The 15961-nt window shown below is 37.9% G+C and overlaps 1 protein-coding gene across 1 annotated transcript in view; it reads right to left on the bottom strand.

Annotated features, from left to right (window-relative positions):
- The window catches only part of LOC118851095 (membrane-associated guanylate kinase, WW and PDZ domain-containing protein 2-like), a 389772-nt gene extending 378406 nt beyond the window's left edge, over positions 1-11366 (bottom strand). The window contains exons 1-4 of the mRNA XM_036760647.1: positions 11316-11366; positions 11025-11055; positions 10813-10938; positions 8961-9143 (exon numbers count right to left, since the gene is read on the bottom strand). Coding sequence (XP_036616542.1) covers positions 8961-9143; positions 10813-10938; positions 11025-11055; positions 11316-11366 — 391 coding nt within the window. The remainder of the gene's footprint in view (positions 1-8960; positions 9144-10812; positions 10939-11024; positions 11056-11315) is intronic.
- Positions 11367-15961: the final 4595 nt, after the last annotated feature.

Here is a 15961-nt window from a genome sequence, read left to right on the forward strand (position 1 = left end):
TGCAAAAGAACCTGGGCCTTCTGTCTATTATCTCAGTGTTCTACAAATAAAAATGGGATGTGAGGGAAATAAAGAAGCAAGTAAAAGTTTGAAAAACAAAACCAAACACAACATCTCCGATTTCAAACTGCAGTCATGGGGGAGACTTTGTGAGAGAGAAAATTGACTTTTCCCTTTTATGAAATGGAAACCCACAAATTTTGGCTCAAATTAGCTACGGGGGGAATATACTAAACAGTGTAGCTGGAGAATGTCTCAATAAATTATTGGGTCTTTCAGTTGCTGTGGTTTTAAACCACATTTCTTCATAATAATTTTTAATGAGTTCATACCACCATTACCTACACCTTTTGAAAATAATTCTTGAAACATGGAATTCTTAATCCGAATTCTGGGAAATCTGGAGACTTTTGGTGCACCATATTAATTCAGTTGAATGAACATTTATTAAGCTTCTACTAAGAGTGAGGTATTTTACAAGGATAGGTAGGCAGGTAGATAGATAGACAAATACAGAGAGATAGATATGACAGAGACCCTGTTTGCAAGAAGAATACAGTTTTATGAGGAGGAGAAGAAAACATACAAATAAGTGGTTATGATACAAAGAAGAATGAGAAAAGTATGAAGGAGAGATGCAAGCCAAGTGGCATGAGAAATATGAAAAGGTAGAGATTATTTTCACTTGGAGGCCATCAGGTGAGGCTTTGTACAGTAGGGGGCATTACAATTGGTCCTTGAAGAAAAGGAGGGAGGGATTGTGACAGCTAGTGATGGGGAGAAATTCATTTCAGGCATGTGGGATGTTATGAAACAAGCCAGAGAGGTAGGAAAGGGCAAGATAAGAACAGTAATTGTACTGTAAATGTACTGTTTGATTGGAACTTAGACTATTTGAAAGGATGTGAATGAGGTTGGAGAGATTTCAGTTACATTTTAGCGGGCCTAAAATGCCAAAGTTAGGAATTTGTGATTTATTTCCTGGACAATGGGAAGCTATTGCAAGTTTCTGAGTAAAGGAGTGATATGACCATAAGAACACATTTGGAAAATTACTTAAGAACCCGTGTAATGGAGGGCTTGAAATACAAAGATAGTGGAGGCTTGAAGACCCATCAGGAAACTACTACACTATTCTGAGACAAAAAGAAAAGAAAGCCCAGGACCAAACTAAGATATTTGTAGAGGGATGAAGAGGAAGCCTGAATGAAAAGATATTTCAGGAGAATAACTGACAAAATGTGGCAAAAGGCTGGATGTGTAGGGGCACGTAGCCAAGATGGCAGCTTGAAAACAGGGACTCACTTAAGCTCTCTCCCAAGTCCCTCCAAGCGCCTGTAAAAAAGGACTCTAAACAAATTATTGAGCTACATAACCCATGAAATAACAGAGGGAAACAACTGTCCAGCCCAAGACAGCCTGGATGGTCACTGGGAAGGGTCTATCGCACCATGCTGGGTGCAGAGTGCAATCCAGCATGGGCCATGCTGGAAGAGACCAGACCAGGGTAGACTGGGCAGAGCAGGCCTCAGGGCCCTGAATCACTGAGCTGTAGCAATTACCACCCTTCTCAACCCACAAACCCCAAAGACAATGGAGCAGGTCAGTGGGAAAACTGCTGGATCTGGGTAAGGGAAGCATGGGGTTTGGAGGCAGCCCCGGGGTGGTGAAAGCGGCTGCAGTGGCACTGCAGCAGCAGCAGCAACAGCAATAGCAGCAGCAGCAGAGGAGGATGCTTCTGGCCCCAGGCCCACAGACAGTGGGGGGAATCAAGCGGCTGATCAGAACTGGAGTGCAGGGATCTATTTTCTGGTACTGAAGCAAGGTTCTCTTGCTTTGCCCTGCTTGGATCTGGGTCTCAGTCCTGGTTGGTGGTTCTTGGGGGAGGAAGAGAGCTGGTGTGGCAGACCTTTGTGGTGGCTGTGAAGAGGGAGTCCACTTGGTGGCTACATGGCATAAAGGTGTACCTGCACTTACAGATGGGACCACAGGCCAGGAGAGGAGTATCATACAACTTCAGAATATAAGTAGCCCTGAAAACAGCAGCGCAAAACCCCTGAAGCTTGGGACAAAGCACTCTTCACTCTGAAAGCAGTCAAACCCTGAAAAAAGCTCAAAAGTCAAGTAATTGGCTGGGAATGTGAGCGAGCCATGTAAAAGGACTCAGACTACATAGAATCTTTCTTTGGTGACAAAGAAGATCAAAACATACAGCCAGAAGAAGACAACAAAGTCAAAGAGGCTACATCAAAAGCCTCCAAGAAAAACACCAATTGGTCTCAGGCCATGGAAGAGCTCAAAAAGGATTTTAAAAATCAAGTAAGAGAAGTAAAGGAAAAATTGGGAAGAGAAATGAGAGTGATACAAGAAAATAATGAAAAACAAGTCAACAACTTGCTAAAGGAGACCCAAAAAAATACTGAAGAAAATAACACCTTAAAAAAATATACTAACCCAAATGGCAAAAGAGCTCCAAAAGCCAATGCAGTGAAGAATCCCTTAAAGGCAAAATTAGTCAAATGGAAAAGGAGTTATAAAAGACCACTGAAGAAAATACTACCTTAAATTTAGAATGGAGTAAGTAGAAGCTAGTGACTTTATGAGAAATCAAGAAATTATAAAACAGAACCAAAAGAATGAAAAATGGAAGACAACAAGAAATATCTCATTGGAAAAACCACTGAGCAGGAGAATAGATCCAGGAGAGATAATTAAAAAATTACTGTACTACCTGAAAGCCCTGATCAAAAAAAGAGCCTAGACATCATCTTTCAAGAAATTATCAAGTAAAATTGCCCTGATATTCTAGAGTCAGAGGATAAAATAGAAATTGAAAGAATCCACTGATCACCTCCTGAAAAAGATCCCAAAAAGAAAACTCCTAGGAATATTGTCACCAAATTCCAGAGCTCCCAGAGCAAGGAGAAATACTGTAAGCAGCCAGAAAGAAACAATTTGAGTATTGTGGAAACACAATGAGGATAACACAAGATCTAGAAGTTTCTACATTAAGGCACTGAAGGGCTTGGAATATGATATTCCAGAGGTCAAAGGATATAGGATTAAAACCAAGAATCACCTACCCAGCAAAACTGAGCATAATGCTCCAGGGCAAAATATGGATTTTCAATAAAATAGAGGACTTTCAAGCATTCTCAATGAAAAGAGCAGAACTGAATAGAAAATTTGACTTTTAAATACAAGAATCAAGAGAAGCATGAAAAGGTAAACAGGAAAGAGAAATCATAAGGGACTTACTAAAATTGAACCATTTTGTTTACATTCCTACATGGAAAGATGATATTTGTAACTCATGAGACCTTTCTCAGTATTAGGGTAGTTGAAGGGAATATACATATATATATAGACAGAGGGCATAGGGTGAGTTGAATATGAAAGGATGATGTCTAAAAAGAAATAAAATTAAGGGGTGAAAGAGGACTATATTGGGAGAAGGAGAAAGGCAGAGATAGAATGGGGTAAATTATCTCAAATAAAAGTGTCAAGAAAAAGCAGTTAAAATGGAAAGGAAGAGGGGGCAGGCAAAAGGGAACGAGTGAATCTTGCTCTCATCAGGTTTGACTTAAGGAGGGAATAACATACATACTCAACTGCATATCTTTCCCTACAGGAAAGTATGGGGGGAAGGGGATAAGAGGGAGGGGATGATAGAAAAGAGGGCAAATTTGGGGAGGAGGTAGTCAAAAGCAAACACTTTTGAGGTCAAGGGAGAAAAGTGAATAAAGGGGGACAGGATAGGATGGAGGGAAATATGGTCAGTCTTTTACAACATGACTATTATGAAAGTGTTTTACATAATGATACATGTGTGGCCTGTGTTGAATTGCTTGCCTTCTCAAGGAGAGTGGGTAATGAGGGAAGAAGGGAGAGAATTCGGAACTCAAAGTTCTAAAAACAAATGTTTAAAAAAAGTTGTTTTTACATGCAACGGGGAAATAAGATATACAGGCAATGAGGTATAGAAATCTATCTTGCCCTAAGAGAAAATAAGGGGAAAGGGGATAAGGGAGTGGGGAGTGGGGTGATAGAAGGGAAGGCAGACTGGGGAAAGGGAAAATCAGGATATATGCCATCTTGGAGAGGGAGGAGGGTAGAAATGGGGAGAAAATTTGTAACTCAAAATCTTTTGGAAATCAATGTTGAAAACTAAAATATTAAATTCAAAACAAGAATAAAAAGACTGGATTGTGTAGTGGAGCAAGAAGAGCTGAAGATGACTTCAAGGTCATTGGCATAGAAGATTTGGAGGCTGGTAGTAACAAATATATAGAAGAGAGAAAATTCTGGAATCCCTGTGAGCCATTAAAATTGACTCAACAAGGTATAAAAATATTGAGCAGAGGGTTGATGCATCTTATTTCTCAGTCCCCCTGAGGAATCTGATCTGAATGTATTATGAAACCAGGGTTTAGGCTCAGTGTATATCAAATCTCTGATTCTAATCCCTGAGTCTCAACATCATCCCTCATATATAATTTTTAACAGTCAAAAGTGGGTGAAACATAAACAAATATCTTTACATATCTATTGGCATTCAATTCAAAGATATTTGACAATACACAGTAGATACCTAATGGTGACTTTTTTTGCGAAAGAATGTAATTATTAAAGTTTGCTACAGTTAACATTACTCTCGAATAAACAATGGCAAACAAGGATCTGACAACACACTTACAAACTGAAGGCACACACTGTTATTTGAAGATATAATTATAGATACAGATCTGGAAGGGACCTTAAAAGTCATCGAATCCAAATTCTTCATTTTACAGATGAGGAACTGGGACCCAAAGAGGGTGAGGGTAAGTGGTCTTGGTCACATGCATAGTAAGTGACAGAGATAGGATTCAAACCAACAAGGGTTTCTGAATTCTCTGACTCCAAACTCACTGTTCCTCCACTGTACCAGAAAGCTGCTGCTTTGATAATTATTGAAAACTAAAAGAAAACAAAGGTCATTGGTTCCATACATCACCCAGTACACTGTGAAAGCATGATTAAAGTGAAGTTATAATTGAAAGAACTGAAATGCCTGTGAAATTTTTTCTTAAATCATTATATAAGATCCAGGAATATTTCTTTCACTTTTGAATGTCATCAGAATCTGAAATCTAAGGTCAAGTAAGCTGTTTGGGCACCTGGGGGAAAATAACATTTCTTTGCACAAGATTCCGTTCTACTGTGAGGAGCTATAGTACTAGAGATAGTTAATGAAGGGAAAAGGGGGCACATAAAAACCTGCCCCCTTAAAGACAGTATCGTGTATATGGTATAGTGGGAAAAAATGAATCTCAGACCTGAGCTTCAGTGCCAGGCTCCACTTTTAATCAGTTGAATGGCCTTGATTAAGTCCTTTGACTCCTTTGGTCTTCAGGTGCTTGGTAGGTCAAAAGAGTCAGGTGGAGGGAAGGATTTCTAAGGTCCTTTCCAACTTTAACCTTTTGTTGGTTCTAAACAGAAAACTTCTTTGCTACAATAAACAAGCAGGATCCATGGCAGGGGGGTGGTGGGGAGAGGGGGAATTAACATGTCTTGGGTGAGATTCTCTTTCAGTACATACTCAATAAGAAGAAATGTTTCAGGAAACAACATTTCAATTCTCCTCCAAAAACATTTTAATCTTAATTCATGATATTTTCATTGACTTTAGAACTTGAAGAGATCTTAAAAATCTTCTAGGATCATAACTCTCAGTTTTTGGAAAAAGATACTGAGGCACACAACAATTAAATGACTTTTGATTCACTAACAAATCAATTTGACCCATGCTATTAAATGTCTACTATGTGTAAGGCCCTGGGACAAGACCAAAAGTGTCCTTTGATTTAAAAAACTTTCATCCTACTTTCCCCAAACCACACACTAAGTAGCAAAGTCAGGATTTGAACTGAGGTTCTATGAATTCTAAGGCTTTTTCTACTATTCCACAAGACCATACAAATAATAGTATAACAACAACAATTTTAATAAGACAGTATATGTAATATAATAATTTTATAACATTTTATTATCAGAAATATGGGAAGCCATTGTAACTTTGAATATATCATATATAGCATTAACATTTCACTAATGGAGTTTCTAGAAATCAGTGGCAGAATAAAGAATTAAATCTGGGATTTTTATACTTATCTTATATATTATTACTTGCATTGTGAGCTGGTTTTGTTACTATAAACCTTTGAAAATCCTACAGGTCTAAAGGACTTGGGCTTTCTTGTAGAATAGAGCTGTCCCTAGGTACTGGTGAAGGTTCTTATTCTAAATAAAGCCTTTCCTGACCTTATGCTCCTTGCTCCCAACTCCAAATGTTCTCTCTCCCTAACAACCTGCTATTTAGTATATATCTAGTAAATAGCAGAGGCTAGATTAGAACCAGGTATGTACTTTTGTATTTATTCAGCATATGCTTAGAGATGCTCCTGTTGCCTTCCCCAATAAAATGTAAGCTCTTTGAGAGCAGGGCTTGTTTTATGCCTTGTGTTTTTATCCTCAACATCTAGCATAGTATCTGACACATAGTAGGTGCTGAATATGGTATGAATGCTTGATTGACTGATAGATTGTTGAAATACCTGAGGTAAAAATTAAGGGTAAAGGAAGTGTGAATGAAGAAGAGATTTTCTGTGAAAACAGTAAACTTAGTTGGAAAGCTTTCTATTATAGAGACACCTCTCTCTCTAAATGAGAGACTCTTAACCTGAGGTCAGCGAGTTCTACAGGGTTCATGGACAATTTAGGGTGTGTTTAGATTTGGGTGGGGAAAATGGCACCTTTATTTTCACTAGAAATTCTAATAGAATTCTCAATGAATCCTAACTGAAATATGTCATTTCCTTTGATTATTTAAAACCATATTCAAAAAAGGGTACATAGGTTTCCCAGATAGCCAAAGGGGTCCATGCCAAAAAAATAGTATTCAGAACTTCTCTATGTCAAGAAAAGGTGATCCTGAAAGGAAGATGACTTGGTTAGAGTAGAGAGAAAAAGCCAGGATCTATTCTGAATTTTTCAAGTATTTCATTTTGGCAAGGGAAACCTTTACATAATTCCCTCTTGCTCTATCTTTTACCTTTTCTCCAAGACTTCCTTTTTGATCCTAACCCTTCTTCTTAACCTCCCCAGGGATGATTAGTAGGATGGGTTGTTTGATGTTTCCTTTGTGATTTTCACTAGCATGAACATAGGATGCCAAATAAATATTTGTATGAAAGAATGAAAACAGCATCTATTAAATGCTTACTATGCTTAAAGCACTGGTAATATAAAAAGTGGTGCTAAAGATATGAAAAGAACAAACAAGTCAGTATTTAAAGGAGCTCAAATTCTAATAGAGTGAAACATCATTTGATGTGGAGTCAACTGAGGGTGAACATCTTAAGTCATGCAGAAATCAGTTAAGTAATATTTAAAAGTACAATTTGGAAAGTAGGAAGGCCATTAAAAGGCAGTTCACATCATTTGTCAGAAAGGTTCAATACAAGAATAAATCTCATGTTCACACATATATTTGTACATAATATAATACTTTTGAGGCAGAGATAGAGAAAGGTCACTTGGAACAAAAACATTCTTATGAAAGAATCAGGAAAAAGTGCATTTGATAAGTGGTTATAAAGCAATTTCCTAGATACATGTTTTGTTGCTATAATTTAAGTGCCAACACTTGTGGAAAATGTTTGAGTTTGGGGTGGTCTACTCAAAACACTTGTCACAAAAATTATCTACCAGTCAACTAACTAATCTACCAATGAAATAGTCAAATGGAACATGGGACACCAGAGAGAAAAATATCTGAAAACATAAACACCACAGTTTGATTGATTTTTAAAAAATGTTTTAAATAGTATCTTTGATGCAACAGATCCAACAGTATAGCTCCTAAGACACTCACCTCTTTCTTCAAGCATTCTGTCTCTTAAGAGCAAATACCAGTCCAAACACTTACATTCATTAAATGTCTAAAAAGTTGGAAATAATAATACTCTGGAAAAGGCCTTAAATAAATATTTAGGTTATCAAAGGGAACTGAAAAGCTCTGTGACTTGACTTTGCTCCTGCACTGAAGGGTATTAGTTCTGTTTTCCCTGACTTTCAAGAGAATTCACATGAGAAATCACATCAAAATGATTAAAGTTAAAAGACAGAAGAGTTGTAGTAAAAATCTTTTAAAATAACACTAGTTTAAGTACATTTGTGTACATTTCTTTGTAATATATATATATATTTTAGACTTCTTCACAATAACCTTTGTCTGGAAATATCCACTACAAAATTAAATATTTTCTATTGCTTTGAACCTTGTAAACTTAGTTTTGCTTGCCCACATGTAATGAAGACACTAGATAAATGCTCATCTAATTGTGTAGACAAACACTGTAATGACTCTAAAAACTTGCACAGCAAACATTCATATAGTCACACATAAAAATGGAATGACCTCCAGTAGCCTAATATTAAGAGAGAAATTTCAAAAATTTTCTGCTTAATGATCACAGCTAATTACATACATTTCCTTGCCAAGTTAGCAAAAGAATATAACTTTGGAATTAACAAGAAAAGGAATACATTTAAAATCAGAGACTTAACACAAGTGACAATGAAACAAAATTTGAAGCTTGATCATGAGAGAACTCTAAAGATGAATGGGGGAAATGTCAGCCTCAAGAGCTATTAATTTTGTTCATCATAAAAGCAAACAAAAGAGAAACAAGATAAAAATAAATTTAGAACCATTTCCAAATTACATGATTGTTTATAGGGGAAGGTGAGATAAAAATTAATATCTTTGGCTAAATTTTTTTTGATTGAATTTGTATTCTTCCTGAGATAACATCTGAAAGCAAAACTAAAGGCAAGCAAGGAAGAATGAAGCTCTTTGTATGTTTTTAGAAATGGGATGTTACAGGCTATTCCACCAAGGAAGTAAAACAAATTACCTGTTTCCATTTTCCCATCCTGAGCAGCAGGTCCGTCAGGAATTACACTTTTCACCTGAAGAAACTCATCAGGTTCATCTCCCCCAATGATGGTAAATCCAAAGCCCATGTTGCTCTTTTTCAGAATTGTGCTTAGGAAAGTGCCCTTCAGTTGTGATGCATCTCGGGTGAAAAGCGGCTTTTCTATATTGGTCAAAACAAGTAAAAGAAAAAAAAAATACACACACTTAAGCCAAGTCAGAGTGCAGGAGAAAACTAGCCACTAGTAGCAACAGAGGTGGTGGATGCGGTGACATTTTTATATTAAGTGAAATAAAGGGGTGGTGGTGGTGTGAGCATTCCAATAGAAACACAGGTATTAGTACTCTAGGCTAGACTAAAGCAGATCAGCCATGACAAACTCCTGGACACATTCATCTCAGTTTTGGCCCTGAAATGGGTGGAAGCTGATGGAGAGGGTTGTGCGTGTGTGTTTTTTTTTAACTTTCATAGGCCACTATTGCCATTTAGTAAATCACCTCTCCCAAGCTTAAATGCAATGTCTACCTGGCACCAAAGAATCCAGAATTTCTATGATAAATTACAAAGTGTGCACGTGTCTGTGGTCATTTCTATATGTAAGAAGGATCAATGGGTAAGTAACTTTTTTCTCTCAATGCTAAATACTTGAGTGTAGAGATTACAGGAGCATAGATTTCAAACTAGAAGGGTCCTTATTGACCATTTAGTTCATCCCCTCATTTTACACATGAGGAAACTGAGGCTCACAGAAGTTAAGTGACTTGGCCATGGTCATATATCTAGTAAGTTGCAGAGGTAGGATTTGACTCAAGGTCTTCTGATTCCAAATCCAGCACTCTTTCCACTGTAACAAGAGGAAGCAGCAGAATTTTATCAACTAAATGGCACTGCAGGGCCAAGCAAATGAATATGGAGACTCTCTGAATTTCTCACTTAGTATATTTTTATCTTGAAATGGTGGGCCTATATTGAGAAAAATAAAATCTGGCCTGCAAATTTTCAAGTTACTTCAAAGGGTGAGTAACTTATTCATAAAAAAACTTAGTTTTCTGATTCTAGAACTCATTACTGTTAAGAGTAGAAAATGTATTTTATAAGGGTTAGATAATTAAAATGATACACATAAAGTAACATCTTTTTTTTTACCATTGAAAGTTCTTTGGCCCAGTTGCATAGCTTCGTTCATTAATACATTGCACAATTTATCTTTTGGACTATATTCTGTGACCAAACACTTATAAGTATATACATATGTGTGCATGTACTGAGTAGAACCCCTTTACAACATGATCTAGAGAGACCAAATTAGTAGTGTCTTTATAAGTTAAATGGGTTGTGTTAGACTTTTATCAGCTATAATGGCTACATTTAGTGGAGGGGAATGGATATTATTTGACCTATGGTATATCTGAACTATAAACAATGAGTCATGTTATAATAGGATTTTTCTGGGTTGTCTGTCTATCTACTTCTGTTTTACATCTCTGTTTATAAGAAGTTTCAGACTTCAAAATGCTTTTTTAAATAAAAGCAAGTGAAGGAAACATAATCTTTTCACCTATACAGATTAACTTTGTCTTTGACAGTGACATTTACAATTGGTGAGATGACAGTCTGTGACCTTTACATCCATTTCAATGTGCTGCCATGGGGCAATGTGAAAATTACTAACAGGCAAGAATGGGCCTCCCCAGGCTTCCAGAGCCTCTCTCCGGTGTTTAATTTGTGAGAAAAAGTACAAAAAAAAATAGGTGAAAAGGTTGTGATGCAACTTATCCCACTACTTGGTACAATAGTGTAGCTAGGCCCAATAAGCAGCACTGGGACATACCATACAGACTGTACTTTCCAGCATTGTCGCGCCGATAGTAAGACAAGTCATTCACGCTGCGAGACCGCTCAAGTGCAGGGCGTGGGTGAACATATTTAGGCCTAGGTAATGTCGATGAGGAGCTGTCTACTGTTACAAAGGAGAACAAGCCTCATTCTTGGGCTACGTCTTTTGTGAACAAAAAAAAAAACCAAAAAAACAAAAAAACTTACGCGTCTCTATGAATCCCGACAATTTATAGTGCTGTTCGGTCAAAGCCCATTAATCTTCACCCTAGCAACATGCTGCCAACTCCTATAAATAATGCTTGAAGCCCTAATTTAATCTGTGGTTGCTAGATGCATTAGTTTAGAATCATAGTAAACACCAGCTGAAGCTAATAGAGAAAAAAATCCAATCAATCATTCTAAATAGTCTAAGCTCAAGGCATTTTCCGAACAGTAGGCAGTTTGATAGACAATCCCCCCCTCCCTGAGCTGTGATATGCTGACATAGTACTGTACCTCGGAAACCTGGGGCCTGCAAAGGCTTGTTCCAAGTTCTGTGTTGGGCATGTTATGTTGTTGTAGTTTTCGTTTGGCTTCCAGGACGGGGTTTTCAAATTGTGTTCTTCTATTTATGTGGCTAGAAAATAAAATTTCAAATTAGGAGAAAAAAAGTGAAGCCACGTCAGGCGAAGGCATTTCATAGATGTGGTGGGATAAATATCTATATGTAGCTACTGCACATATGTATCTGCATGTTGTGAGGGAGATTCAGCACCCCTATGGGAACATTACATGTTATGCACAGCAACAGAATCAGCATCTTGGTATGTGGTTGGCCTCTGCATATTACAACAGGGAAATTTTCAGTGGCCTGGATAAACACTGCTATCCCTAAATTATGCATGATTCAAATCAAATGAGGGACTGGAGTATATCCTTGCTTTCTGATCTACTGTGTGACCTTGTGGGATTTAGAACTAGACTTGTGATTGATTGATATAGAGAATGCCTAGGTAAGGAATTCCCTCTACCAATGCAGGTAACTACCTTCTTTACAACTTAAAGTCTTAAAAAGCTGCTGAGATCACTGAGACAGTAATGACTTGGTTAGGGTAACTCAGTGTTATGTAACCACAGGCAGGACGTGAACCCAGGTCTTCCTTCCTGACTTGCAGGTCATTCTCTATCTGCTGTTATCTTATAACTTGCATAAATGCATCCCTAAGATAAAGGGCGGCCAACAAACAGAATTCTCATTGACTAACTTTGAAGAAAAGGGGGATCATTCATGAAACTGCATCGACCCTTTAAGAAATTCCATTAAGTACTTTGAGGTGACAAGTGTCTTAAATACGGGGCAAGGAGGAAAAAAGAGTACACTCCTGGAGCTCAGAGATCCTATGGCTTATATTGAAGGATTTACAGGCCTAAATGAAGCACCTTATAGCCTAGATGCTCACAGAGAGAAAAATTGAGACTTAAGGGTTAGAGTTCAGCATAGAAGGTAAATGTCTCTCTCTCTTTCCCTCTCTCTCTCTCTCTCTCTCTCCCCCTCCCTCTCTGCCTCCTCTCTCCTCCTGCCGCTCTTTCACACACACACACACACAGAGTTCATAATGCCTTAATGTCCGGCTAAAACTACAAACCAAGAAGTCAGAAAAGTAACAGAGTAAAATGAAGGGAATCAAGAGACACAAGAGGACTCTAATCAATCTACTGTTTTTTAAAAGCAGAAGAGACCCTGGCAACTGATGGTAAAGAAAGCTGCTACAAGGGAGTTCATGCAGTGCATATCATGATCTAATGCTTTTATCTTCAAAAGAGAGTCAGCTAGCATTGGCATTAGTGGAATAAGGCTGAAAAACAAGGACAGAAGAGGAAAGAAGGATACCTACTACGCAATCTGATTCCTGCTTTTCAAAGACCCAAGTTTGCAGCTTGAACTGATTCATGGTTCTATGCATCAAAAAAAAAAAAAAGAAAGTCCTATCTAGTTCCCTGACTTTTAATAGAAATGAAGACAGACCAAAATGATTTGGTCTATTAAAAATGAAACAAACCAGTTCAGCCATTTCCCCCATTAAAATAAACACAAAAATGCAAAATGTTGACTGAATAAATATGGAATCTGATGGTGTGTGGGAAGGGATGCACCTCACCAATTAGCACTTGGCAGATCCAAACAATTAAGTGGGCCTTCTTGGGGAGGTAGGGGAGTGTGATCTCATGTCAAAGTTGTTCTCAGAAAAATGATTCATGGGTTACTGAGAGTAACCTTTGATTAAGGTAACTACCCAAGGTTGAACCTACCTATAAAGTTAGTTATTGGGATCAATGAAGTGGTACTTGCCTTAAAAATAAATGTGACTGCCTTATTATGAAGTAGTCCAGGATAAATTTGCTTTCTATATATTTTTTACCCCATAGTAAAAATGCCATAGTGAATTTCTGGTGTGCTTACAAAAAAAAAAAGATAAAGGGAATTTCTCTGATGTAGATTGGAATCAGAGGATCTAGATTCAAATATTAGCTCTGATAATTAACTACCTATGGGACCATGGCAAATCATTTTACTTCTCTAAGCCTCAGTTATATCTCTAAGCCTCAGTAAAACGGGAGTAACACTATTTGCACTACTGTAGGGGAGCCCCTTAAATCACAGAAGATAGATGATTAGAACTGTGATTTAATTGGCATAGGGAATCCTGGATGAGGAAAAATCCTTCTACTAATTCAGGTCTGTACTTAGAGTTTTAGACTTATCTAGAGCACTGATTTAAGTGACTCACCCAAGATCACAATTCAGTTTTTTTATCTAGGTGGAGTTTGAACACAGATCTTCCCTACTTTGACCGGTGTCCCTGAAGCCACTATGTCCTATCTTCAGTAATTTAGTTGTCTAACCCAAAAACAGAAGGAGTCTGGCAGAGTTCAGAGTTCAGAGTAGGCATTTTGGGATCTTTTGAGTGAAATGAAAGAGTGAAGATACATAGGGATAGAGTGGCAGTCCATCCCTCTATCATGGGGGACAAAATTACCATCATAACAGGACTAAATGCAGTGTGTAGAGAGAGAGAGCTGGGGGAGGGCAGACATATATTTGTGTTCTTTACTTATTATTACTTATTTATGATGAAGAATAGTTCAATTAATAGCTTTGAAATACAGCGAAATGTGACGTGTTCTCCTATTCGAATGGGTTCCACTGAATGATGAACACTATTTCTTGTGCATACATTTATCCTTTAGAGTATACATTTCAGGGATCTCCATAGAAACTTTTATTCATGGGAAAAGTGTGTCATGGCTGAGTTGCCTTACAATCTCAAATAATTATTTTGCTAGAAAACAACTGTCACCATTTGCCCTCTGGACACCATATAGCTTTAAGAGTCAATAGGTGTATTAAAGCCACTTCCTAGAGTTCGTGAGAATGAAAATACCAATGAGTTATCCAGAAATCTGGCATTCATTGTCCTCCCAAATAGTGGAAGTTGAATGTTGGTTTAGTACCCTAAGCTAATTGCCAGAAACCATTTACACTGGACAAATGACGTCATTCATTTAAAATCTTTCAATGCTCCCAAGCTCTCAATGGGCCATCACAAAGAAAAGTGATTGTCTATGAATAGGGAAGCCTTGTCTTCCTCATGCTTCCAACATGAATAGCTTAATTCAGTTTAGCACGATACTGTGGGCTGGAGATGGGAATAAAGGAGCTAAGGACAGAACACCATCATCATCTCTATTGCCTATCCTTTTTACATAATTACTATCTATCACACCCAGCTTCCATGTAGTAACAGAGTCTGGGAAGCAAGTCTAGAATTTCTAGCAGGAGTTCTCACTCTTTATGACTATGTGCAGTCTTGTCACATACATTGTGTTGGTGAATCTTTATGGCACACAGTATTAGGTTCCAAGAAGCCATACAAAATGGCCATACACTGAGGAGCCCTATTTCATCCTCAACTGGCTGAGCATGACAGAGGAGAGAGACAAACAGATACAGAGATATGTCCTTGTGGGAACTGCAAGGGCCACATACAAAGATGAGGAACCATTCTCACCTTTTCTGCTCATCCTTCCAGTCGGTCAGCTATGGGGGAGCCTTCTGTCCCTGGGAAAGGGAAACTTGAAACAAGTTCACATTCAGGAGCAGGGGTTTACAACCTGGCTCCAGAAACGTGATTTTTAAAATATTTTGGTAACGGTATTTCAGTATAATTGGTTTTCTTTTTTAATCCTATATATTTGTTTAGGCACTAAAAATGTTACTTGAGGAGCCCAGAGGTTTCACCAGATTGTCAAAGGTTGTCCCTGACTCAAAAAGCTAAGAATCATTAATAAGGAATAGTTTATCTTTGTAGTAATGGGAAAGCTTTTCTGCTAAATCTTTGGAGGTTACCCTTTGCTGAAATTGCTTTAAGAAGTAGGAAATATAATTTTGTCTACCACCAGATGTGACTCTACATACTCCACAAAGAGGCAGCATGTATACTGGACAGAGGGCTAGACCTGGAACCAGGTTTGAATTCTACCTCTGAAACTTAGTAGCTTTATGACTCTTAGCAAGTTGAGATTCAGTTTCCTTCTCTATAAAATGGGATAATAATAGCCCTTAGTTCATAGGATTGCTAGAAGGATTGAATGAGATGATGAATGTAAAGTGTTTTCCAAACCTTTAAACTCTATGTTAGTTGGGAGCAGTGGATTGGAGTCAGGAAGACACAAGTTCAAGTGTAGCTTCAGACACTTACTAGCTCTTTGACTCTGGGCAAATCATTAACCTTTTTCTGCCTCAGTTCCTCATCTGCAAAATGAGGGATAATACAAGCACCTATGTCCCAAGATGGTTGTGAGGATCAAATGAAATAATATTGTAAAGAGCTTTGCAAACCTTAAAATGTATATAAATACTGCTGCTCCTCCTCTCCCTCTTGCTATTGTACTATACATTATGTGAAAGCCTGAGACACTCACCCACCAATTTCCCTAGAGGCAAACTGCCACTGACCATCATAGCCAAGCAGTATTTCTTTCAGTTTAAGCCCAGTGGGATAGGCAAGGACCCTCTACTTGGCAGTGGAGACAAGCAAGGGGTCTGGAGGGAGTGGGTTTTTTTGGTTTCTAGTTCCTTGTTTCATGAACTGGAGGGGTGG

This window comes from Trichosurus vulpecula, chromosome 5 (genome assembly GCF_011100635.1).
Source record: "Trichosurus vulpecula isolate mTriVul1 chromosome 5, mTriVul1.pri, whole genome shotgun sequence".
NCBI classification, from domain to species: domain Eukaryota; kingdom Metazoa; phylum Chordata; class Mammalia; order Diprotodontia; family Phalangeridae; genus Trichosurus; species Trichosurus vulpecula.